General features: G+C 45.4%; 1 protein-coding gene across 8 annotated transcripts in view; it reads right to left on the bottom strand.

The window, feature by feature from the left end:
* Positions 1-26,046, bottom strand: part of B3GALT5 (beta-1,3-galactosyltransferase 5) — a 31,626-nt gene extending 5,580 nt beyond the window's left edge. The window contains exons 1-2 of one of the 8 annotated variants that reach the window (XM_041487812.1): positions 25,956-26,046; positions 9,485-9,580 (exon numbers count right to left, since the gene is read on the bottom strand). Coding sequence is in view for 3 of the 8 variants with exons in the window: in XM_041487805.1 (XP_041343739.1) it covers positions 291-449 (159 nt within the window). In the remaining 5 variants the exon portion in view is untranslated. Of the gene's footprint in view, positions 1-290; positions 452-3,247; positions 3,408-4,000; positions 4,096-9,484; positions 9,581-25,955 lie in introns of those variants that run through there. The other 7 variants (XM_041487809.1, XM_041487805.1, XM_041487808.1 and 4 more) reach the window with 7 other exon arrangements.
* Positions 26,047-26,567: the final 521 nt, after the last annotated feature.

The following is a 26,567-nucleotide window of genomic DNA, read 5'->3' as shown; positions in this document are numbered from 1 at the left end:
TGCAGCCTCTTCTCACACTCACCTGAAATGAGCACCAAAAAAAAAAAAAGACTCTGCTCTCTCCCAGCAGCTTAAGGGGAGCTGAGATTTTTTATTCTCTTTGTTATTTATCAAATCCTTCCTTTTTCTTGAGACTGTCTCTTTTAGGCAAGTCACAATACTTCATTTTTCAGCAAAAAGTGTTACAGCAAGCAAACACAAGCAAATAAACACTCTGCAGTGGTCACAAATGACTGCCACAAATGCATCCTGTAGCAGCCCCCAGCTTGGTAGCCGTGAGTGAAGCCAACCTCATCAAAGAGTTTTCTTCTTTCTGCCACTCTTCTATTGCTTTTTCTATCCATTTTTGTCTGCTGGGCTTCAAGCTCATCCCTGATGGAAGTGCAACCTTCTTGTCCTATAATAGCACAATTTTCCTTAAGGCCACGTGTTCTGTGGAGCCTCAACATTCCTTGAGAACATATCCAGAAATGAGTTACATTTAATATTTTGTCTACTTGAAATTTTCATAGGAATTTTCCTGCCCAATCCCTCTGTGAAACTCCAAAGGTGTATTTGGCAAACAAAGATTTTGGTGAATTATTGAGATACCTCTTACAGACATGAGCAACACTTCAGTTGCAAGACTCTTCGTTCTTTTTCCTCTATTTTATTCTGGCTGGGGGTAATAATTTAAGTTTAATAGTGTAATTCATTCTTTCATGGCTTGCTACCAGCATGGGGTGTGTAAATCCCACTGGATTCCCAAGGCCTTGCTAACTTGTCCCACAATTCCTGCTGTAAAACGAGACCCTCTGTCTGTTGGCATTCCTAGAGGAGCTCCAAAGCATGGAAATATTTGATTTAGAAATATTTCCACTGCTTCTTTTGCCACGTTGGTGCAACAGGGAAATGCTTCAGGCCACCCAGAGCAGGGATCCACTAAAAGAAATTTACAGCTCTCTTTGCATGGAAGTTCTGCAAAGTCAATTTTGCCAATAAACTCCTGAGATTTCTGAGAGAATTTCTGAGAATCAGAGAGTTTCTACATTTGATAGCCTCTATCCCTACTTTATTCCCTCAGAAACTATTCCTTGTCCAGCAGGGGTGAGCACCCATCCACCGGGGTGAAATTTAGAATATAATGCCCTGATTAACAGAATTTTTGTGCTGTATTCTGGTTTAATATCTGGCCCTACAGCTCTGTAGCTGTGACTGCTCAAAAACAGCTGGGCCAGCCTTGGCATGAGGGAATAATTCAAAAGATTTCCCAGGATCTAGGAAGCCCAAAGCTGGAGACCTCATTAGGGCTTTTTAAGTCCTAATTTTTAGGACTAATTTTAGTCCTAGTTTTTAAATTTGAAAGCAGCAAAAGATTTCCCAGGATCTAGGAAGCCCAAAGCTGGAGACCTCATAAGTAATTTGAAAGCAAACTGAGTATCATTTGGCCATATAATAAAGTATTTTTGTATTTAAAAGTATTTGTGGCTATAAACTATAGATGGCTGTTACTATATAAAATATTTTGAGTCCATACAAAGGGTGGACCAATAATCCAAAATTCCTTTAAATCTATTACAGTGAGCCATTCCAAATTTATTTATTTATTTGTTTACTTTTTTTTTTCTTTTTTTTAAGTGTGATTATAAGTGTTTTGGGTAACTTAGCAATTTTAGGGTTAGTTAGCAATTTTATTAATTTCTCCTGAGTCTCGTACTAGCTGATAATCTTTACTTTTAACATTTTTGTCTGGTAAAATTGGAGTTCACCAACAACCTGTACCTTAAAGTTTTCTTAATCTTAGGTCATGAGCCTTTTCAATGTTTTAATTTTAAAGGATACTGGTTTTGTCTTACCAGGCTTGTGTCTGATTTAATTTGGTTCTTACAGATTCTGCTCTTTTTGATTTTCCAGGAATCTCCCTGGCCCACACAAAGGGGATTATTTCCTTAATTCTCTTTGGGATAGGTTCAGATTGGGAAGCCAGTGTAATACAAAAATTGAAGTTTACATGGATTTAGACTCAGGGATTTTAATTTGAATGTCTCCTTCCTGAAACTGGATTTTTGCACTCAATTTTCCCAATAAGATTTTTTTTTTCCTTAATAACAGTTTTGGAGAGTTAGACAGGTACAAAAATTGATAGGTTATTTATAATTTTTCTAGTTTGAACTTCAGTGGTTTGAAAAAAGAGCACAGTTCACGACTTCCAGTGGCACCAGCAATTGTGAGGGAGGCATCCCTAAACTTCCCTTGCATTTAATACTGAATAATTGGTATTTAATACTGAATAATTGGTATTTAATACTGAATAATTGGTTCCTGTGCCTACTAAAAATTGCAGGTTTTTATTTCTTGGTGTGGCTGTTGCCATGAGAGCCTTTGGAGGAATCCTGGGTTTTACCTGAGGATACTCCTGCTTCCAGTATTTATATTTATTTTGTAATTTGTGTATTGATTAATTCCCAATCTTCCTAGTGAAGATGGAGGATCTGAAGCCCTTCCCTTGTTACAAGACTCCTCCCTGGGGGTAAGAAATTTTTGCTGTTTTCTTTTATAATTGCTATCATTTTCTGTTTAGTTTTTTCCTGGTTTTATTTTCTTTTTTTTTTTTTTTTTTTTTTTTTGGATTTGCACATTTTGATACACTGCCCATGCAACATCAAGTAGTTTACCTGTATTAAAACCATCCATTTCTCGGATTTTTGGTAGTTTTATTATAATATCATCTGACGATTGTCCTATGAAAATAGGAGCCAGGCAACTTTTGCCTTCCTCCCAAATGTTTTCTTATCTTTATTTCTCTCTTATCTATGCCTGCAGCTGGCCTTTTCAGTTCTCTATGCACAGGACTTTGCAGCTAAGTCTTAAACTTCCTTTTTTCATTGACAATCTAAATGCTGGTAGCTCTTCCACCAAAATATCAGAAAACCAGCTTTCAAAATCTCTGTTTTAAAGTACCACAATGCCAAGTTTTCAAACACCAAAGTAACACATATTTAAAATATTCAAATACTAAGTTCCACAACACCAAAGCAACCCAGTTTCAAAATATTAGAATACCAAGTTCCAAAATACTAAAACAATTCTGCCTCAAAACATCAAGAACAGAACCAGAACATCAAGCTTCAAAACATCAAAGTAACCCAAGATCTTCAAGACATTAAATTCTAAACCACCCAATTCCAAAATACCAATTTTCAGGTGTCTTATGTGGGCAGGACCCCCAGACTCAAGAGGATGCCTCAATGTCACAGTGGGACCCTACCTGTGTCCCAGATCAGTCTGGGGGAATCTGTGGTTTTCTCCAGGAAAGTGCCAGCATGGAAAATCCCGGAGCCTCAGGGGACACCAGGCACTTGTCCCGTGTGGGTTCACCAGAAATGGCACCAAAATTGGCAGGAATAAACTTTTCTGACTTTCTTTCTGTTGCTCCTTTTGGCACAATTTGCCAAAAACCCACTGGAGGCTCCTTTATCTGCTCCTGCACGGGTCCCAGACAGGTTTATCACCCCGGGCACGCCTCGACATCATCTTAGCTTTTTGTTTGCCAGTTAGCCTTCAGGCTCTACTCAGCAACTTCAGGGGAGGTGGAAATGTTTGTTCTCTATGTCATTTATCACTGGGATCCTATGAAGAAGGTGGCCAAGGTCTGGGATCCCCATCCCAAGCAGCACTCCCCATTTCTCAAGTTCCTATTTCCACAAACTCCCTCCTCCACCCTGCCATGGGTTGGCTTTAGGGTCCCTCTGTCCACACCTCTGACCCTGCTGGAGCTCCTTTCTGCTTCCCAGAGATCAAGCCGTGGTAGCTCCTGTGCCAAAACCTAATTACCGCATCAGAATTAACCTGACATCTCCTTTAATGAGTGTAATTGTCTGCACAGCGCCAGGAGGTGAGGGCTGTGTGCCAGACAGCTCAGGGAAAGCAGCCTGGCCTCAGGCAGAGGCAGGGAAGTAGGTCTGGAGTCCCCCTGAGGAGCAGGATGGAAACATCAATTTTAAAAAGAAACTTTTCTTACCTTTTCTGGGGCAAAGCTGCAGTCGGGTTCAGCGGGTGGCTGCTGGTGTTTTGCACCGAGGTCACACACACCAGCCAGGCAAAAAACCCCAAACCACAAATGATCAAAGCGCTTTGCACCACCTGCAAAAGTCCTTGCTTTGAAACGAGACTCAAACAGCTGCAGCCCCAAAACCAGAGGCACGACTTAAGAGCGGGACCAGGAGCTCCAAACTCAGATCCTGCGCAGTTAAAATCTGCAGTGCTGCTCCCTTTGCCTTTCCTAATCACTGAATGTAACATATGCCCTGGTATAAGGACTGGCAAAAGCTGCTAACTCCCAGTTTTCTTTGGAATAAAGCCCCTAAATTGCTTTTTCATAAGCTCAGCATGACACAGAGAAGGATTAAGCACACATAGATAATAAGAAAATGTCAAGAACAGCGGGAAACATTTATTTTTTTTTCCTAAATGCAAGAGTTTCGGAGGAGCAGGGCCCAGTCTGGAGCTCTCCAAAATGACATTTCTGCTGATGCACTGGGTTCAGGAGTGCCTGGCTCACCAGTTTCATGAATTAACAGTGTGCTCACCCAAACTGGCAGTCAAAAAAGGTGGAAACCAAAAAAAAAAAAAAAAAAAAAAAAAAAAAAAAAGAAAAAAAAAAATGCAGGACAAAGGAAAAACTTTTTGTGCTGTACTTTGTGAACTTTTTTCCCTTTGGTTCCTCTCACCAGCCTTTGCTTTCAGGATGGTGTCACCTTGCCAGTCCATCAGCAAGACAGAGTTCTATCACTTCAGCACTCAGTTGCTGGGTTCATCATCTACAGCCAAATCCTCTCCCTTTTTTTTTTCCTCTCTCTCTTTTTTTTTTTTTTTGTTTTGTTTTGTTTTGTTTTGTTTTGTTTTGTTTTGTTTTGTTTTGTTTTGTTTTGTTTTGTTTTGTTTTGTTTTGTTTTGTTTTGTTTTGTTTTGTTTTGTTTTGTTTTGTTTTGTTTTGTTTTGGTTGGTTGGGCTTTTTTATTTGGGTGTTTGTTTATTTGTTGTGGTTTTGGTTTTGTTTTAATAACAGTTTGGAAGAGTTAGACAGGTGCAAAAATTACAATTTGATTCTTTTTTCTCTTTGGTTTTTTTCTCAGAGAACAGATAGAAAAGGAGCATTACTGTTATGGATTTGCAAATCCCACTACGTGGCCTGGCTTATGCTCTGTCTTTATGTTACTAATACCCATTTAGCTGATTGACCCTGTGACTCCAGCAGCAGATTGAATTTTCTTTGTAGGTTGGGCTGGTTTTTATTTACTACTTTAGGTATAATAAGGAGAGAATTAAGAATAATTAAAAGAAAAAAAATATATAGTTAAAAACAAGTGAATTATTAATTTTCTAGAGAAAGAAAAATTAGAGTGAGATGTTACATTCTAGATTAAAGTAAGCCAAATTAAATACCATTTACCATATATACAGATATATGCATGGCCAACACGGCCTAAACACTGGCACAGCTATAATAAGCAAAGAAACATTTTCCACAGCAATCAAAGAAAACACATGGTCAAATAAGGGAGAAATTTTAAAATATAAATTGGTTAAAATTCAGGTTTAAACAATTCAGGGTTAAAATTAGTTATATTGCTCAGTACCTGAGCAAGAATCTCTTCAAGTTTCACTTCCTTGCCCTGTCCTGCTATGAGGCTATTTCAGAAGAGCCACCTGACCCACAATAACTCCTTAACCTCACCCATTCCGAGGCAAATTTGCACCATTTCCTCCTCTGGATGTAATTTCTGTGCCACAGAGGGCAACTTAGTGGTGGTTAACCACAGTCCCAGCAGATTGCATAAACACAACCTGAACACGGGCACGGGGGGAGTTCTGCAGGCAGCACTCCTCCATTTAATAGCTGCATCTTTGTTTTTACAGGAAAAAACAAACACTCATGGGCCTCATCCACTCAGGAAAGTGTTGCCAGCTCAGACCCAGAAGTGTCACCTCGGGTGGGGAAATTTCCATTATTAAAATGGTTGCAGTGGCCCAGACCAGGTGTCCTTGGGTTCTGCCTCTGTCCCTACCCAGATGCCTAAAGGAGAATCAAGATCATGGCAGGAGGGAAGGCCTTTGAGGCACAGGAATCTTTTGGACCAGAGGATGCATCTTCCTCCTTGTTAAAAAGAAATCAAGAGCCATTAGCTCTTATTGCACCTTGATCTCATCCACCCGACGTGAGCACTTGCTCGTGACATCTGTTTTGAAAAGCCAACTCAGACCTAAATACAATTTTGGTCCCAAAACCAGCAAAAAGTTTGTGTCTTGGAGTGACTCAAACTGAAACAGTTTGGCAGGAGGTGTCACTGCTCTGGTAATGTCACAGGAAATAAGTGCTGCAACTGGGGAGTCAAAAAGAAATATATTCCCAGGGACTTTAGCCAAGCTCAGGAAGCTTGCTTCTATTTTAAAATATCAGCTTGCTTTTCCAAGCCACCTGCAAAATTCTCTGGATGAATCCTGGCCCTTAAACACCCACAAAAATGTTCAGTTTGGGTATTATGAAGGCCAGATCCTTTTTCCAGGATGGAGAAGATGCTGCAGTGGGGGCTGGAGGCGTCCTGGAGAGCTCAGACCATCAATGCAGGGACACTGTACAGGACACCAGTGCAGTCCAGCCCCCACTGCAGGTGCTTTGTGTCCTTTTTTGCAGCATTTTTGGACACTTTTGGCTTGTTCCACTTGCAGTGGCGATGCAAACACAGCTGGCAGGCAGCCAAGGGCATCCTCTCTCTCACAGGCAGGGAAAAGAGCAGTGCCCTGAGGCACTCCCTCCTTCTCTCTCATCTTGGTAGTATTTTTTCCCAAACATTCAGCCTAAAAGCCTTCTCCTCCTGCTGTCTCTGTCCTCCCTTCACCTGCTGAGTGCCAACCATCCTTCTCTGGATTTCTCTCCAATGCTAATAGACTCTTCTTCTAATGCTCCCTCTATTCCTACAATAGCACCATGTTCCTTTTATCCCTGATGCTAATGGGCATATTTAACTTATTTCAGAACGGCCTCATGAATCAGCAATTTTATCCTACTTGCTCTATTCCAAACCCCAGATCTCAGCACAGATAAGCAATTGTCCACAACAGGATGAATCAGAGCAACCTGACCCTGTGTAAACCCGTGTGCTTCATTGTGCTGAACAGGAATAAAACCCAGCTCAGATTCCTCTTATCTTCATAAACAAAGTAATGAGGAAATTTCTTCCTTAGGCTCTTGTTAGGACTTCCTTAGGCTTCTGCCAGGACTCCAAAAGTCCAGTTCTCCGAGAAATTCTGTGCCCCCAAACCAAATTATTTATTACATCCTCTTTTACAAGTAGTGCTGCTGGTTGTTTTTCCTCATCTCAATGCAAAAGAGAAATAAAACTGAAAATGGTATTTCAGATAGAGTGAGGATCTTGCTCTTCTCCCTTGGAAACAGTCTCAAGATACATGAAGGAAGAAGTAAAATAGCATTGAAGAGAAGTGATAATTATGCAAGTTTAAAAAAAAATTCAAAATGGGAAAAATTGCCAATAAAGATATTCCAATACCACTCCTAAATATTTGACTGCTGCTCAGTCCTGATGATATCACTGTAGGATGAGAACCACTGTAGGATGTTACATTGCAGATGGTTTTTTGTCCAATTTAAAGGTGAGGGAGCACTTGGAGCAGGTGAGCCTGGTGCTCATGCTTTGCCCCTTTGTTTCATTCTTCCTCTTGGCACAGTCACTTTTTGGTGTTTGGAACTTTATACTCCTCCACCAGTTGAACTAAGTCTTTGCATTCATGTGTGTCTGTTCAAGCATCAAGTCTGGTACTTTGGGAGGAAAAAAATCTTCCTGGGCAAAGGAACACAAATCCAACTGTGGGGCCCTCATGCTGGCAAATCCTTTGTCAATAACTACTTGGCTTTAAAAGTGCTGATTATACACAGAAATGTTTGTGGGACCAGGGCCAGTGGCTGCGTTTTTAATTACTTACCTGTGCCTCACGGATCTTCTGTTTTTCAGCATTTTATCCGAGCAGGACAGCGAGGAGAACGCTGCCCTGGCTTTGTCCTAACTGCTCCTGCTCTTTATGTGGGGATGCCAAAATATTCCCCCGTGTAAAACACCCATTAAACCGGGCAAGTCGCATTGCTCATGACCACGTTTGCACCCCCAAATCAATCCACGGTACCCGCTTTGCCAGGGGAAGGACACGGCAGCCCGGAGATGGGGACACCCTGGACAGGGAGTCTGGATTGTGATCCCGGTTTCCAGGCAGGGTCACACCTGCATCTATCCCCCTCTCCTCTCGCTCTCCCCACCCAGCGGAGAGTTTGGGAAAGTTGGAACGGCGGCTCCGAGGGCACATCCAGGGCTGAAGGGAGAGAAGGGAGAGAAGAAGGGAGAGAAGGGAGAGAAGAAGGGAGAGAAGGAAGGGAGAGAAGGAAGGGAGAGAAGGAAGGGAGAGAAGGAAGGGAGAGAAGGAAGGGAGAGAAGGAAGGGAGAGAAGGAAGGGAGAGAAGGAAGGGAGAGAAGGAAGGGAGAGAAGGAAGGGAGAGAAGGAAGGGAGAGAAGGAAGGGAGAGAAGGAAGGGAGAGAAGAAGGGAGAGAAGGAAGGGGGAGAAGGAAGGGGGAGAAGGAAGGGAGAGAAGGAAGGGAGAGAGGAAGGAAGAGAAGAAGGGGGAGAGGAAGGGAGTCCCTGCTCCCGGTCCTACCTGGAGCTGGCCGAAGCAAGAGGCGCCTCCTCACCCCCGGCGCCCGCAGCGCATCCTCCGGCGGCTGCGGCTCTTCCCGGCGGGATCGCCTTCCCGGTGGGATCCGCGGGGCTCCAGCTGCCCGGCTGTGCCCCTGTACCCCCTTAGCCCCGCTGTGCCCAGCGAGGGGCTGATCCCCGGCCTCGGCTCCGGAGGCAGAAGCGAAGGAAGGCGGCGATGCGGCAGCGGTAACCTGAACTCCCTGCCTGCCTCTTCCCTCCTCCCTCCTTCTATCCCTGCCTCCCTCTCCCTACCCTCAGTGGGTGACAGACCCACTGAACCTCTGCTCCAGGTTAGGAGGCGGCTGTAGATGCTTTTATTTGGGGTATTTTGGATGGCAGGTGTGCTGCCAGCAGCTGGAAATCGTGTCGGAGCAGCGGCGGCTCCTCCCGGCGCTGGGAAAGTTCGGCCGGGCGCTCCCAGCCCCGCTGTGTTCAGTGGGACAGAAATCCCCCTCTGCTCCAAAGCCCGCACTCAGGCACCCTCGGAGGGTTTTTTTTTTCCTGATGGGGAATGACGACCAGATGCAAAACCACCGCGCCGGGGAAAGGGGAAAGCGAGGGGAGCAGCATCCCTGAGCGCCCTCCCTGCACCCCCTGTCCGCCTGCCCCCCGAGGGTCCGGGCTCAGGACAGCCCCAGCACCTAGCCTTTGCTTCAGGGCAAAGTGCGAGTCCAGGCTGGACACCCGATCCCTTCCCAGCGCCAATTCCAATACTTGGAGCACGTGGAGAGCTGCTTTTTACCTTTATCAGCTGTCCCCTGGTGACAGCAGCCAGCTTCACACCACAACAATTATTGAGGCAAATGGCTCCGGGGGAAAGACATTTCTCTTCTAAACGCTGCAAGCTCAGGCAGGAGAAAAAAAAAATTAAAAAAAAAAAAAAAAAAAAACCTAAAAAAACCCTCCCAGACAAACGTTATGCATAAAGCCTCACATTTAATAGCAAAATACCCAGGGACGATCCAGGGCACTTTGAATTTCTAGCGAGAAAATATTCGCTTTGATTTGTCATTGTTTTGGTTTTTTTTTGTTTTTTTGTTTTTTTTTTGAAACAGGTTGTTAGAGCACAGCATAAGAAAACACGAGACAAATCAATCACTGCGAGCTGCTGGCAGCTCCCTTTCTCCTCCCCCTCCACTCCAAGGCTGGAGATGGAGAGATGTAGTTAAGGAGACACACAAAACGCTGTTTGCTTGGTGTACTCCGCAGGAGAAACACAAGTGAGAAGACAGGTCCAGATCCACTCCCAGACTGACTGCCCCAAAAGCTTTTTCTTTTTTTAATTATTCAAAAATACACCCCCGGGTAGCTTTAGTTTCCTGTAATGAGGAGGCATTAGCTAAGGCGCCTAAGAATGCCTGTGCCTCCCTCTGCGTGCATGACTCTCTCCTTTGTACTCCAAGTTCCTAAAAAAACCCTTGCCTTTAGTTTTGGGAAAGTGCTAACACTTCCTTTGTCACAGTGTGACCTACAAAGTCCGACAGCTACTGAACACACAAAAGCTGCTTGCAAATTATCTGCTCTCCACCTGGAAATTAGTAAGGTTTGGGCATTTTCCCATGGCAAACAGGAGCACAGTGCTGGGGCCCCAGCCTCTGCCCACATCCCTGCTGAACATCACACTGCTCACTGGCTGCCACCAGGGCAGCCCTGAAATGAGAGTCACGGAATCACAGAATGTTTTGGGTTGGAAAAGACCTTAAACATCATCCCATTCCACCCCTGCCATGGCAGGGACACCTTCCCCTGTCCCAGGCTGCTCCCAGCCCCAGTGTCCAGCCTGGCCTTGGGCACTGCCAGGGATCCAGGGGCAGCCCCAGCTGCTCTGGGCACCCTGTGCCAGGGCTTGCCCACCCTGCCAGGGAACAATTTCTTTCCCATATCTATTCTAACCTGCCCTGCTTCAGCTCAAGGCCATTCCCCCTTGCCCTGTCACTCCATGCCCTTGTGAAAAGCCCCTCTGCAGCTCTCCTGTAAAGCATTAACTAAGAGGGGCTCAAAGGTCTCCGTGAAGCCTTCTCTTCTCCAGGCTAAGCAGTCCCAGCCCTCCCAGCCTGGCTCTACAGCAGAGGTGCTCCAGCCCCTCATCCTTGTGTCCCTGCTCCAGACTCATCCCAACAGCTCCACGTTTTTCTCCTGCTGGGCACCCAGAGCTGGATGAAGCAGGAGGGGCTCACAGGGGCAGCGTAGAGGGGGAGAATGCATTCCCAATCCATACAAAGCACTTTCCACTCCCTCCAGCCAGGCCAGCCACCTCCAGGTCACTGCTCCCAGCCTGCTCTGTGAGTTTTAGCAATTTGCTAAATTCTCCACGGTTTTTAGGCTGCCCAGCTGTCAGCAAAGGCAGGGAGGCTCCAGGGCTCAAAGCACTCACTGCACCGGCAGATTACACAGCCCAGGGTCTGGGAGGGTCACAAGGAGACAGAAAATAAACTCTGGAATATCCAGCCTTCGTGCTGGGGAAAAAAAACACCCAACAAGCACAGTCTGCTCCTCTCTGCCTCTGATTCAGGACTGTGTTTGCTGTGTGAGCCCACCCCTACCCCAGCATTTCAGCAGAGTAATGCACACATGTGCCTGCATTTCACCAGCAGCAAATTTAAGTCAACATATATCTACATGAAATCAGGCCTCAAAGAGTGAGTCAGGGACTAAATCAGTGTTGCAACTGAACTAAAATAATCTAAGCTTGCTCTAAATGCACATAGCTTTAACCTGTCACATCAAATGAAAATTATATACTTAAACTGTAATCTTCCTGTTCCCTTAGTCATCAGAAGGGGCCAGATCAAATTAAAAAAAAAAAAAAATTGAGAGAGCGTGGTGGATGCTGTTCAGAGGATGAGGAGGAGGTGGGGCTCATGGAGCAGGATATTCACAGAGTCATTAAAGCTGGAAAAGCCCTCCCAGCCCATGGAGTCCCAGCTGTGTCCCATGCCCACCTTGTCCCCAGCCCAGAGCTCTGAGTGCCACCTCCAGTCCTTCCTTGGACACCTCCAGGGAGGTCACTCCAAACCCCCTGGGCAGCCCCTGCCAATGTTTAATCACCCTTCCAGTGAACAAATTCTTCCTGATGACCAACCTGACCCTCCCCTGGCAAAACTTGAGGCTATTCCCTCTTGTCCTGTCACTTGGGAGCAGAGGCTGCACCCTCCTTTCGGGGAGTCACACACAGTGACAAGGTCCCCTCTGAGCCCCCATTTCTCCAGCCTAAAAAACCCCATAAGACATCAAATTCTGCTTGAACCAAGAGGTGTTTCTGCCTTCCAAGCCACACTCAGCCCCAAACTCAGCCCCCCCAGCACTCCCATGCATTCCTCAAGAAGAAAAGCAGCAGCTTGATTCTCTGGTGGCATCGGTGGCTCTGTGTTGTCGCTTCCTCTGACAAGTCTGGCTGGACGTGGTCTGGCTAAGGGACAGTAAATATTTCCACACCTGAGTTTGTCAGAGCGTGAGGCAGGCAGGGACAAGGTCAGGCTGCAAACACCCACCAAAAGATGTCATTATTTGGCTGGGCTTGTGTAGAAAAATCAGGAGACCCCCCAGCAGGGGATGATTGGCATCTGTCTCCATTGATTCAGAATGCTGAACAATTGCTATATTAAAATTATACTATACTACATTGCATTAATACTATACAAAGATAAAGAAAAACCCGTGACTGTCTCCAGACAGCCAGGACACAGCTTTGACCCAACTGGCCAAGGAAACAAAACAATCCTCAGCAGAATCCAATTGACAAATCACTTCAGGTAAACAATCTCCCTAACACATTCCACATGTGCAAAAACCACAGGAGCAGAGAATAGAGGTAAGAATTGTTTTCTCTTTCTCTGAGGTTCCTTGCTGTGATTCCCAGGAAATATCCTTGGAAAAATCCTATAAATGTGCCTGCTTGCTCTCTGTGATGAGAGCTGTGGCTACAATTAATTCTTATTATAATACGATTACTATATTATTTTAATAATATTATAATATATATTATAATTATATTATTATATTACAATAATTCTATAATTAATTGCATTAATTCTTATTATAATGTAATTCTTATTAATTCTTAATTAATTCTTATTATAATAAAAATAAAAAGAAGACTGCGTTTGCAATTCTTCTTGCTGGGCCCTCACTTCAGGTAAACAATCTCCCTAACACATTCCACATGTGCAAAAACCACAGGAGCAGAGAATAGAGGTAAGAATTGTTTTCTCTTTCTCTGAGGTTCCTTGCTGTGATTCCCAGGAAATATCCTTGGAAAAATCCTATAAATGTGCCTGCCTGCTCTCTGTGATGAGAGCTGTGGCTACAATTAATTCTTATTATAATACGATTACTATATTATTTTAATAATATTATAATATATATTATAATTATATTATTATATTACAATAATTCTATAATTAATAGCATTAATTCTTATTATAATATAATTCTTATTAATTCTTAATTAATTCTTATTATAATAAAAATAAAAAGAAGACTGCGTTTGCAATTCTTCTTGCTGGGCCCCTTTCTTCTCTCTGTGCTTCTCCAGGAAAAAAACCTGGGAGAAAGAATTATGTCTCTCTCTGTTCAGACAATGTGAGTGCCACAGGCTTGAGGTTTTTTTGCTTTTTCACCAGGATGAAAAATGTGAGCAGGAGCTCTGTCCTGGGGTTTCTCTGAGCACACGTGCTGCTAAGGCAGCTGTGGGGGCAGGCACAGGAGCTCTTGCAGGTGAAGAGGGTCACTGGTTCACACTCTGCCACTTGCTGTAGGAATGAGATGTTTTGATGCCTTCGCTGCCTGACTGCACTGGGGGCTTTAAGGATATTCACTCTAATGCAAAATCAAAGCCAATTTTCATGAAGAGCTTTTCAAGGTTTTTCTGCAGAAATCTACAGATTTATTTCAGGAGGAGGAGTTTTGTTGAAATAACAGCCTCAGGCCTTCAATGGGTGCAGTTCATGTTACAAAGACACAACAGCAGAGCAGATCAATCTAATATGAGGAAAATTGTTGTCAATAAAACCTACTTGTGAGGCAGCAAAATGGTTTCTACCCTCAGATTTACAGGATTATAATTCTACTGATGCAAAATTGACAGGTTTTGCCCAGAGAAGCTGTGGCTGCCCAATGTCTGGAAGTGTCCAAGGCCAGGTTGGATGGGGCTTGGAGCAACCTGGGATAGAGGAATGTGTCCCTGCCCATGGAAGGGGGTGGAATGAGATGAATTTTAAGGTCCCCTCCAACCCAAACCATTCTGTGGTTCTAAACCCACACCTTTGGCAGATGGTGCAGGGACTTTGTTGGACAAGACACGCCAGGTACCTCACTCTGCATGATTTAAATTCCCTGATTTTATAACAGCACCTCTGCCAGGGGGAGGGGGGGGTTGTTGGAGCAGTGCCCACTTAATGAGATCAAAATATGTAAAATTCTACTGCAACTTGTGCAAACAAGGCTCAAATTCCTCTCAGCATCAGCAGTTAACAAGGTAAGTGGGTAGGCAGCGTTGTGTACTGTCCCCACAGCTGACTCCTGTGCCCATCAGTGCTCCTGGGGCTGCCTCCAGCCCTACTTTAATCCCTCAGAGCACAGAAAGGTTTTTCCTGCTGACAGAATCATGTCCAGACAGGTTTTGAGCATCCCCAGAGAAGGAAACTCCTCAGCCTCTCTGGGCAGCCTCTTCCAATGTTTTGTTACCACCACAGGAAAGGTTTGGTTTTTTTTTTTCATATTCAGACAAAACTTTGTGTGTTGCAGTTTTTGCCTTGTCCTGCTGCTGGGCACCACTGAAAAGTCTGGTCCCATCCCCTTGGCACCTGCCTTTAAGATATTTGGGTGCATCGATAAGGTCATGGAATCACAGAATGGTTTGGGCTGGGACCTTAAAGTCCATCCAGTGCCACCCCTGCCATGGCAGGGACACCTTCCACTGTGCCAGGCTGCTCCAAGCCCCAGTGTCCAACCTGGCCTTGGGCACTGCCAGGGCCTGCCCACCCTCCCAGGGAAGGATTTCTTCCCAAAATCCTCCCTGAGGATGCCCAAGCCATCTCAGCACCTCAAAGAGCAGGGTGAACCCTGGCTCTGCACGGCTTTCAGCTCTCCCTGCCCTCTGAGGATGGCTCAGGGCTGGCAGCCAGGGCTCTGTGGGATCCAGCCCATCCTCACCCTCATCCCCACGGCCTCACGCTGCCAGGGCTCAGAGGTTTGGCCTCAGCCATGCCCTACGTGGAGCAGGCAGCTCCTCCTCATCCTCCTGCCTGGCTGAGCCCTCTCAGCTGATCCCATCCTGTGTCCTGTGCTGCTTTCCAGAGCCTGAGTCCCATTAACCCTTCACTTCCACTGCTGGCCCCTCCTCAAGCACGAGGCCAGCACCTGGCAGAGCACCCAAGATACTATAGTATAATAAAGTAATTAATTAACCTTCTAATATCATAGAGTTCTACACATCATTCTTCCCTGCATTGGGGGATCTTCATAAATCCTATAGGAAATGGATTTGTAGAAAATTCTCAAAACCTGACAGAAGGCTCACATAGTGTGCATCTGTGTGCAAACCTTGAAATAAAAAATACTGCCTTAAAAATACCATAGAATAAGACAGACATTGTTAAAAGAGAAATTGAACTAAAGACAAGTTTCGAAGAATGGCCTTACAAAAAAAGACTAGATACTTTAGAGAAATAGAACTATGGAAGATGCGTTGTATTAAGACCCACAAAGAGTAATTTTAGATGATTGGCTTTAAGGCATTTGCAGTACGGTGTGGCAAAAACTGATAGTGTGTTGTAATTAGGAAATAGCTTCTGATTGTGATAACTGTAACACCTGTCTTATCTCACCCTCGAAATGAAACTAAAAATAGAATAAAAGTTTTTAAAATGCCTCTCATTTGCCCCATCTCTGAGTCAGGAAAGGGCTCAATCCAACATTGATCCAACAGGGACAGGGACTGGGCACAGCTGAGGGTGTGACCCCCTGAGCCCCCAGAAGTGCCCTCTCTGCCAGCAGGCACACAGTGATGGGAATCAAATCACATGCTCCAGGCCTCCTGCCTGAAGGAATAAGGAAAGCAGATTGGTTTTTTGGTCCTTGCCCACTGCACAATTAAGTGGAAGGCTGTGAAGGCTTTCCACGTGTTTGTGGTTTTTTGCCCTGTTGGCTCATTTTGAAGAAAAAAAAAAAAAAAAAGAAAAAAAGAAAAGAAGAGGGAAAGGGAAATGAAAGGAAAAAGGGAAGGGGAAAATGGAAATAGGGGAAAGGAGGAAAAGGAAAAAGGGGAAAATGGAAAATGGAAAAGGTAAGGGAAAAGGGGGAAGGGGGAGAGGGGGAAAGGGAAAGGAAAAAAGGGGAAATGAAAAAGGAAAAGGGGAAAAGCTAAAGGGAAAGGGTAAAAGGGAAATTGGAAAAAAAAGAAAGGGAACATGGAAAAAAGAAAGGGAAAAGGAAAAAGGGAAAGGGGGAGGGGAAAAAGGAAAAAAGGAAAGGGAAAAATGGAAAGGGTAAAAAAGGGGAAAAGAGAAATGAAAAAATGAAAAAAGGAAAAAAAGTGAATGGGAAAAAGGGAGAAAGGGAAAGGGTCAGTAGTGAGGCAGTCATGAAAAGCCCAGGGGAAGGCCAGGGTCTCCCTGGAGCTGTGCAGGTCCGAGGATGGAGCCCAGGCCCTGGGATCTGCTGCAGGATCTGCATCCGTGCCTGGACCCTCTTTGGAGCAGGGAATCTGCAGCTTCCCCTGGGGAAAGGGCAGAGCTCTGTCCCCTCAACCCCTGAGGGAAGGACAACACCCAGCCAAGGATGTGAGCCCCGGGAAACAAGGATTTAAACCCAGGTTTAGCAAAACTCCCACTGCTTCCCTCCCAGCCCTATCTGCCTCCAGTGTTTTCCCAGCCCTGACTGACCTGAGCACCTTCAGCAGGGCATGAGATGGAGGCTGAAGTGCCAAAAAATGTTCACTCAGTTATGGCTCTGACAAATGGATCCTCCTGAGATGCTGAGTTTTATGTGCTTTTATTTTTTTTATTTTTAATTTATCATCAGCCTCTTCCTGTTCTGGGCCAGCAAGAGAGCAAAAGCCAAGGGGAAGGTGTCCAAATGGAATATTTTTTGATCTGTTCAAAACAAGGGCTTGTGTCAGGAGGGAAGTTTCAGGTCATTTGGGTTGAAACTAAGTATACCACAGTTTCCAGATTTAAAAAGCAAAGCCCACCCTGCCCTGCACATCTGCTGCAGAGCCCTGTGTAGAGCAGGAGGCTCCAAATCCAGCTGATCACGAGTTCATCTGCTGCTGGGCATGGCATGGGTATAAAATGGGATGCAAAGGAAATGTGGTATAATATTACATTCAAAGAAGTTGGAAATTCAAAAAAGTTCTCCCAAAAGCTCAACAGAAATTAAATATTTTTGATATTGTGACTCTTTGGAATGTTTCCACTCCGTTTTCAAGATGAATTCCAAGGAGTGAAACGTGTTTTTCACAAAAGAAAAAAATGCCATTTGGTGAACATTTATTTCACATTTATATTCTTGTTTACATTTATATTATTATTTATTATATTTGGAACTGATCTATAACATATTGCCATGTCAGCATCAGAAATAAAATTCTAACTCTTTTAATATATTTTTTTAGGGGAAACCATGTTTGTCAGTACAGTTCTCCATCCACTTGCTCTACCACACTATTTTCTGTTCCTTCAAAGCATTTTTGCAGTGGTTTTGTAAATTGAGTAATACCCCTGACTCCACAAATACTTATCAATGCTTTTTAAATACTTATACATTATAATATATATTATATATATACTTATATATACATATACTTATATATATATACAATTTTTATACATGTTAAAAAACCTTTTTTTTTTGTGTTGGGTTTGGATTGGGCTTTTTGATCAGCTGGATGACAGTGGGTATTGGTCAACCACATGTCCATCTTCTCTGTGATTTCCTGGCTGTTTAACTCACACCTCACATCTACTCTGTGGTCAGCTTCTGACTGTTTTTTCTGTGTTTCTGAGGGTTTGTCGGTACCCGGGGCAGGGATCTGGTGGGTGAGGATCCAGGCTGGAGCAGGGGATGTGACCCTGAGCGGGGAGAGGCAGCTGCTGCAGGAGCTGCAGTGCTGAGCCCCTGCCCAAGGTGCCATTGCTGTGTGCTCCAGCTGCTGCTGAAACACAGAACCTGGAATCACTGAGGCTGGGAAACACCTCCAGGATCATCCAGCCCAAATTCCAGCCCCTCTGCCCAGCCTGGAGCTCCCTGGGGTTGTTGTGACCAACATTCCCTCTGTGAAGGATGTCTGGCTCTGGAGAGGATCTCCCTCATTTCTGCACCCTGGGCTGGTGCTTGCATCCCTCACCTTGCACAGGGGGACACCCTGAGTACATTTAAGAGTCACTAAATGAAATAAATGGCTGGTGGAGCAAACCCTGCTCAAACACCAAGCTGAAGATCTCCAATCTTTGCTCCCTGCCCCCTTACAGAGTTCAGGTCTTCTTGCAGCCAGGGTGGCCACAGCTTTTGTGTTTTATTTCATCCCTCTTCCACTCTGCCCCATGAAACACGAGCTCCAAGGTGTCCACCACAAGGGCAGCATCCAGCTGAGTGTTTATGGATTTATTTCTGGGGGCTTCCTTGCCAGGTGACTTTACATGAATGGCATTTCTTAAACATGAAAAATGATTGTCAAGTGAAAGAATGGGAGGGAATGGCCTCAAGTTGTGCCCAGGGAAGTTCAGATTAGATATAAGAAAAAAACTTTTTTCCCTGGAAGAGTGGTCAGACATTGGAATGGATTGCCCAGGGGTTGGTGGAGCTGCCAGCTCTGGAAGTGTTCAAGAGGTGTCTGAATGTGGCACTTGGGGACGTGGTTCAGGGGTGATTTTGGTGGCTCTGAGTTGATAGTGACACTGGATAATTTTGGAGGTCTCTTCCACTCTCAATGATTCTGTGATTCTATGAAAAGAATATTTTAAAAAATAAATCTGCAGATAGCACAACTTGCTCCACTTATAAGCATTTTATCTGGTCTCTAGTTTATATTCCCCTTCTCAACCCCTCTTTTTTTCAGGAGATCACACCATGACCCGCCCAGCTCAGGGTGTGCTGTTCTCACCCAGACACAGGAGTGTCAGAACCCCCTCCAGCTCCTCTTCAGTGTGAGTCAGGCCAGGAAAACTGGCTGCCCACAAGTTCAGAGCTCATTAATCTTTCATACAGGGCAGTAAAACACAGATGAGCAGTAAATATACCTGTCCTTGTTTCCTTTAGCCCACTAAATCAGCTCCCTACTTTTAGGGAGTCAGTCAATGTTGGGCTTCTGATATTAAACCATCAGCTCTTGAAGCAATTGGACACTCTGGAGTCTTTTATTGGGTTTGTGTGGCTGAGCTTTGGCTGCAGGGGCAGGGGCTACAGAAATTAGAAGTTCCCTTTTTGGCATCTTCTCAACACAAAGGGTGTCTCCCAGCCCCTGCACACAAAGAAAGAGTGGAAACACTTATTTAAAAAAAAAAAAAATCAGGTAAAATATAAGAAGGTCACTGACCTTGACTTTTGTGGAACATTTCTTATTTAATCTAAGTCCTTTAGAGGAAGTGCCTTGTAAAAAAAGCTCATCCAACTCACAGGAAAATAAAGACTCCTGCTGGAGTCATAGCTTCTGACCAAAAGGCAGCTGTTGGGGTTTTCTTTCTTTCTGAAAGAAAGAAAACTGAGAATGTCACTGAGAAATGCTTCCAGGGATAGGGCATCCAAAATTTCTCTAGGAAACCTGTTCTAATGCCTTCTACCCTGACAGTAAAATATTTCTACCTAATATCCAACCTAACCCTGCCTTCTGGCACTGGGAGCCATTCCCTGTGTGCTGTCCCTGCATGCCCTGGAAATTGTCTCTCTCCAGGTTTCCTGGGGCTCCTTCAGGCCCTGCAAGGCCACCCTGAGCTCAGCCCAAAGCTTCTCCTGTGCAGCTGAACAATCCCAGCTGTGCCAGCCTTTCCTGCCAGCAGAGCTGCTCCATCCCTCTGCTCATCCTGACTGACAACAGTTTGACTTCCACACAAACAGGGTGAACAAAGCAGCCACAGCTGGGGGGCACAGGGGCACAATCCCACAGGGACACAATCCCACAGGTGATGGCCCCAAGCAAGGCAGAAGAACTTCCCGAGTTTCTGCCGCCGGCTCAGCGTCTTATTTGGAAACCAAAAATACAACCTGACAGGGCACCACCCTGCAGGAGTCTCTGACCTTCATCTGTGGCATGTCCCCAAGCCCTGCTGCCAGCCTGGGCACTCTGGGCTGGGCTCTGTCCCCAGCCCAGAGAGGCTCCGGCACCTCGTGGGGATTATCCCGGCGCTGACGCCACAGGGATCGAGTGTCTGCCAGGCTCTCTGATCCTCGAGCTGGAGCAGACACGATTTCAACCCCCCTTCAGACAGCAGGCACCAAAATATCTGTGTTTGTAGCTCTTCCTCTTAGGCTAGAGGGTGATGCTGAGGTTTGGAATAGGAACAGCTGGGCAAAGATCACCACAGGTTAAAAATGCACTTTTAAGAACAGGAGCACAGGATAATTTGCTAAGGACATTCAGCACGGGCTGAATTCACTCTTTCCAGGTGTCTCTGGCACACTACAGGTCCTGCACACCCAGTATTTGCTGTGTGCCCTTGCTTTACATCCCACGTTCCTCCTGACACGAGCAGTACTGAGTGCACGTCTGCCGAAGAGATATTATTGCCCCTTCCCCTGGAATAAGTTCCTTCCCCAGCTTTATGCTTTTTCTGTTCCTGAGTATGAAAACAACTTTCATTAGCCACCATTTTTTGGGAATTTCCAATTTGGAAATGTTGCTGCTCTACACCAACCAAGGTCCTGTAGCCTCCTCCCATAAAGTGGACAGTGCCTGTCATGGATTACTGGAATTTCTTCTCCCCCATCTCTTCAGTGTGGATTGAACCTTTTTGGTCAGGATTAAAACACTGCACAGGACCTGCCCCAAAGGAGGTGCCAGGGCAGTGCTTTGCAATGTGACTAGGTATCCCCTTTACTTCTGAAAATAACTCCTTGGGACACCTGCTCATCACATTCCTCTTTGCCACGGCTGCATCACATTACAGCTCCCCACAGCTTGGGGACAAACCTGTGCAGACAAAAATCTGCCTCCTGGGCCAATCCTAGGAGGACAGGATCCCAGTTTCTAGCAGAAATTCTTATTAGCCCCCAAAGCAAGCGATGCTGGGACTCCATGCCACCAAGTTTTATCTGTTACCTGTACTTGGGGATCTTTCACTTCTTCCTGGGATGCTGTTCTGTTTTCCTCCACACTGGCAATGCTCCTCAGCTCCCTGCCAGCTCACATTTCTTTGGCACAGGCAACCTGTGCTGGGGCTGGTATTAAACACGGTGCCAGGACCCATCCTTGGAGGTTTTCCCTGCCCTGGGCATGTCTCTCCTCCTTGCCCACAGCCTCCCCCTCTCCCAGTGCTGGGGATCAGGTGGGCACAACTGGTGACTCCCCACCCAAATTCTGGCCCTCCAAGAGCTGCTTCCTCCACCTCCTGTATTTGTCTCTGGATGAGCCACACTGGCAACTCCCCCAAAACCAGCCTGAGGCTGGCCAGAAGCTGAATATAATTTTCTTACGGTGATTTATCTGATTAAGGCCACACAGACACCAGTATCCAACCCATTTCAACTGGGTGCAGCATGATCCATTGTGGCAGTCATATTTTCTGGAAAAATCCCTTCACCCAGGATTTTTCTCCTGGGAAGCTCAGAAGCCTCAGAGAAAAAGTAAAACAATAATTATCTCATTTGCTTCTCCTGTGTTTTTCTCCTTTGGAATGTGGTTGGAGATTATTTATCCAACAGGTAATTGTTTCTTTGGTTTCATGTGAATTATTTTGACTCAGTGGCCAATCAGGGCCAAGCTGTGTCAGGACTCTGGAAAAAGTCACGAGTTTTCATTATTATCTTTTTAGCCTTCTGTAAGTATCCTTTCTGTATTCTTTAGTATAGTTTAGTTTAGTATTCTTTAATATAATATAGTATCATAAAATAATAAATTAGCCTTCTGAGAACATGGAGTCAGATTCATCATTCCTTCCTTCATCTGGGAACCCCACAAACACAATAACCCATCACTAAAATCCAGCAAGACTCAAATGCTGATGGAAAAGTACTGGAGCCCACAGAAAGCCAATATTCCTGCTCCACCACTGACTGCTGGGAATCACTCCTGTGCAGTGCATGCAAAAACTGTCACCTCCCTGGCCAGAGGGGGGTTGGAAGAGAATGTGCCTGTTTGTTTTATTTATTTATCTGGAGCCTATTGTGGAGGTGCTTCACTTTTGTCAGAATAAAATATTAAACAAACAAAAAAATTCCTATGGTGAGGGGTAAGGGAAACACAGGCTGGGCATCAGGAAAGAAGGCAGCTCATGTGCTTGGTGCTGCCTGGAGAGCTCCAGGACTGCAAATTTTATCAGGGTAATGTGATTTTGCAGGCTTAGGCTGGCAACAGCCAGGCTCAGCACTGCCCAGCACACGGCTCCAGCTCACCTGCAGCCCCTGCTGGGCCCCACCAGAGCAGGGCACTGCAAATTGGAGCTGACAGAACAATGGCATCCAGCCAGGATCCCATCCTGGAGTTCAGCAGAGCAGAAACCACCGTGCTTTGACCCCAGCCCCTCAGCTCAGGATTCCACAGCCACCTCACCCTCTCTGTTCATCTGAGCTCTGATGTGCCCTGGTATTTGTCTTGGAATCGTGGACTCATTTAGGTTGGAAAAGGCCTTTAAGATGATCAAGACCAACTGTTCCCCCAGCACACCAAGGCCACCACTGGCCCATGTCCTCAGGTGCCACATCTGCGTGGCTTTTAAATCCCTGCAGGGATGGAGACCCCAGCACTGTCCTGGGCAGCTCATCCCAATGCTCAACAACACTTTCCTTGCATAATTTTTTCCTCATATCCTATCTAAACTTCCCTTAGTGCAACTTGAGCCTTTCCTTTCCTTTCCTTTCCTTTCCTTTCCTTTCCTTTCCTTTCCTTTCCTTTCCTTTCCTTTCCTTTCCTTTCCTTTCCCTTTCCCTTTCCCTTTCCCTTTCCCTTTCCCTTTCCCTTTCCCTTTCCCCCTTCTCCTTTTCCTTTTCTTCCTGTCCCTTGCTACCCAGGAGCAGAGCCTGACCCTCACTGTCCCCACTCTCCTGTCAGGGATTTGTGGAGAGGGAGAAGATCCCTTCTTTGGGATTTGATTTCTCTTTGATCCACTGAGCTCAAAAGAAAATAAAAAAAAAGAAAATAAATTCTTCTAGGTCTGTATTGTTTTGTGCCTCCAGGCTTCTTTTCCTGGGGCTACGTTCTCCTGAGGGATTGCACTGCTGAGGAAGGAGAGGTGCTAACATGTTTTTTCCACACCTCTCAGCAAAATCCCAGCTGGCTGGCAGGAAGGCACTCTGTGTGACACCTTCCTCTGCACACGTAAGGAAGTGGCCTCTGCAGTCTCAGAAATATGCTCCAAACTTTTCCAGTGAAGTAGGAAACACAGATAAGTTCTGTTCTGCTTCAAAATGTCACAAAATCACAGAAACATCAAGGGTGGAGAGACCTTTGTGGCCATCCAGTGAGGAAAAAGGAGTGGAAGGTGAGCATATTCTCAGCCATTTCTCCTGCAGGCTGCTAAATAGGAGAGTTTGGTGAGAAAGCAGTGAAAATACCATGTGAAGGAGAAGGTTTGAGAGCTGTCAGATATCAATATGATGGGGGAAAAAAGTTACCATTTTTCAAGGGGAATGGACAACCCAGAAGCAAATTATCTTATCAAAGGAAGAAGGTGCAGTGATGCTTTCATCTTTTCATCAGTGCATTGATACTTTGATTTTATTCCCACAATTTCTCTGCAATATTTTCTCACTTTTCTTGTAAAGGTGAAAGGAAGTTACTGGGTAGTTGTCTCAGGTTTGGCTGGGTGTGTGTTCAATTTCCACCTGTCAGAGCTGGGGCAGTTCTCTGCTGTTCTTGGGGCAGTTTTTTCTTTATCTCTCCCACAGCCAATCCTCCCTCCAGGAGATCGCTGCTCTCCATGGCCAGGGAGTGTCCCTGCAGGGCTGATCAAATTCCAGCATCCCATGGGGAGATGCTCCGCCCAGGGGAGGAGCCAAGCATTCCTACCTGGATACAATCTGAGCCTGGAACAGCACAGCAGCCTTTGCCCACTGCATTCCCAGAGGAGCAGCTTTCTCCTGCCCTGCATTCCCAGAGGAAGAGCAGGCCCATCTCCAGCAGCCCTGGAGCTCCAGAGGAAAACTCCAGCCTTGTGCAGGATCCCTGCTCCAGCAGAACCACAGCTGGCACTGCAGGAGGGCTGAGCCCCCATGGGATGGGACTGTGCCACCACCCTGACCCACAGGGGGACAGGGCATGCTCTGACTCTGTCAGGATTTTTTTGTTGTTGCTGTTTGTACTATTGCATTTGTGGTTTTTTAATTTTCCTAGTAAAGAACTGTTATTCCTATTCCCATATCTTTACCTGAGAGCCCCTTAATTTCAAAACTATAATAATTCAGAGGGAGGAGGTTTACATTTTCCATTTCAAGAGAGGCTCCTGCCTTCCTTAGCGGACACCTGTCTGTTCAAACCAAGACAGTGGTCTATGGTCAAAATTGGGCTTGGATGAGCTGGTATCAAAACTCAGCTTCTCTTAAATTCAGTGACAGAGTTATTCCTCACAAATCAAACATCCTGGAAGAGAAAGGTACTGTGCCTCAAAGACACTGTGGTCTCTAAAGCAGTCCCAGGTGTTCTCAGAGATTCATCCTTCATCTCTCCACAGTTCGTTCCTGCTTTTATCCCTGGAGGTATTTAAAAGTGAAGATGTGACTCTTAAGGAGGCTTTTTAGTGGTGGGGTTGGCAGTGTTAAGTTTATGGTTGGATTCAGTGATCTCAAGGGTCTTTTCACACCTAAATGATCCCAAATTCTCAGTGACAGGAAGACATCACCACGGTTCTCCACACCTCATTTGGACTCCTGTGCCCTCGATTTGAGTCATCCAGTTCTCACCTCGAGTAACCAACGAGTTCCTTTCCCCTGAGCTAAATAGACAGAAGCTCATTAAGATGAGTCTCAGCTGAGATTTGTTGCTCCCTCCCTGTGCTTCTTGCTTGGCAGTGATGGGAACAACAAGCATCCTTCGGGATATTTGACATCAAACCTAAAACTCACAATCTGCTTCCTGAAGGAATAACTGTCTTGAGGTCTCAGCTTCCCAGATGATACGTCAAGCATATTTCCAGCCTCCCACATTAAAGAGAAGACTGTAAGCAAGTTTTATTACTTGGAAGGTGAATGGACAGATGTGGTGGCTGGAAAAGTGGCCAGAAACCCTGACTGGGGGCTGGTGCTGCCCTGGCAAAGTTCCTGAACACTTGAATTTCTCTCCAATGAATTTCACAAAGAGTTTTCTTAGGAGAAAATCTTTCATAGGGTTTGTGGGCTCAGAAGTGCTCTCATCCATAGCCCAAGTTGCCTTCTGGACCTGCCATTCCAAACCCTTTATTAGCAACACAGTGCAGTACCTCATATTTATTTTCCCACAAAACAAAAAATTGACTAACCCTATCCACTCTGCTGCTTGCCATGGCACTCGAAATCACGTCTTTTACACTTCAGCAGCCTGTGAAACTTGACAATCAATCATCCCAAAGTGCCAACAGCCACATCCTATGACATATATGGATCTGTAGGAAGCATAGCTTGGAGCCTTTCTAATTTTAGCTTGTTTCAGGATACGAGAAGTTTCAAGCATCAATCATCCAAGGAAAATGCTTTACATACCAAAGTGTCACCAAAAAAAAAAAAAAAAAAAAAACAATCAAAAAAAGAGAACAGCCTGCTGGTTTGTGTGTAACTGGGGTGCACTGGAAGGATATTGCATCCATGGATTCCTGAAGCCTGTGAAATGCCATGTACTCTGTGTTAACCAGCTGCAGTTGCCTTGTCCCAGCAAAACAGGAATATATAAATGCAGACAAGTGTTCCTCCAAGTGCATTTAAGCCAATAGCTCACAAATGCATGCTACTGGTTTTCATTCAGCCGCAGTTTAGAAAAGATTGAATTCTTTGCACTAAATTACTGCAGAAAGTATTAAGCTTATGTAAGCAGAATTAACATCATGGCTAAAACCACCGAGCAGCAGCCGGCCCCAGTTTATCCTTGGCATACTCACAGCCCCCTTTTCTCCTGGCAGGAAGGATGGCCAGCATGTGCTGATTCCAAGGAATGCCCCAAATTTCTGTGCTGGCTGTAGGATCTTTGCTATCCCGTTTGCTGTTTCACCCCAGCCACCAGCTGAAGACCAGGGCAGTGTGTCCCTCCCACGTGGGAGGCTCAGCATTCCTCACATTCCCTCCCAGCCTTCCCAGATTAGACCCTGTCAAGGAGATCACTGCTATATTTCTGCCCTAACAAGAAAGGGCAAAGTGTGGTGGGCTTTGTCTCAAACCCAAAGGCTGCAGCCCTGCCTGATGTCCTGAGTACTCTCAGGGGTTTTGTTCTGAGGGAAAAAGTGGAACTTGTGGTTCACCAGGCACAGGAAGCTCAGGCAGCCTGGGAATACATGAAGGCACACATTGGATTCACCACATTTCCAGGGTGATTAACAGTTCTGTGTTTACATTGTCCACCATGCTCCCAAAAGTCCTTCTGCTCAAAACCTCTGCAGCAATGACTGGTGTCCTGGTTTGGCTGCTGGTGAAATGGGGAAAATTTCCTCCAGGAAGAGGAATTACTGCAGGAACATAAGAAATGCTAAAATCAGTGGCTCACCTAAGCTGATATT

Source organism: Pyrgilauda ruficollis, unplaced genomic scaffold, assembly GCF_017590135.1.
Source record: "Pyrgilauda ruficollis isolate IOZ18807 unplaced genomic scaffold, ASM1759013v1 scaffold84, whole genome shotgun sequence".
Taxonomy (NCBI): domain Eukaryota; kingdom Metazoa; phylum Chordata; class Aves; order Passeriformes; family Passeridae; genus Pyrgilauda; species Pyrgilauda ruficollis.
The sequence above is the reverse complement of the archived record's forward strand: the minus strand, read 5'-3'. Positions and strand labels throughout refer to the sequence as shown.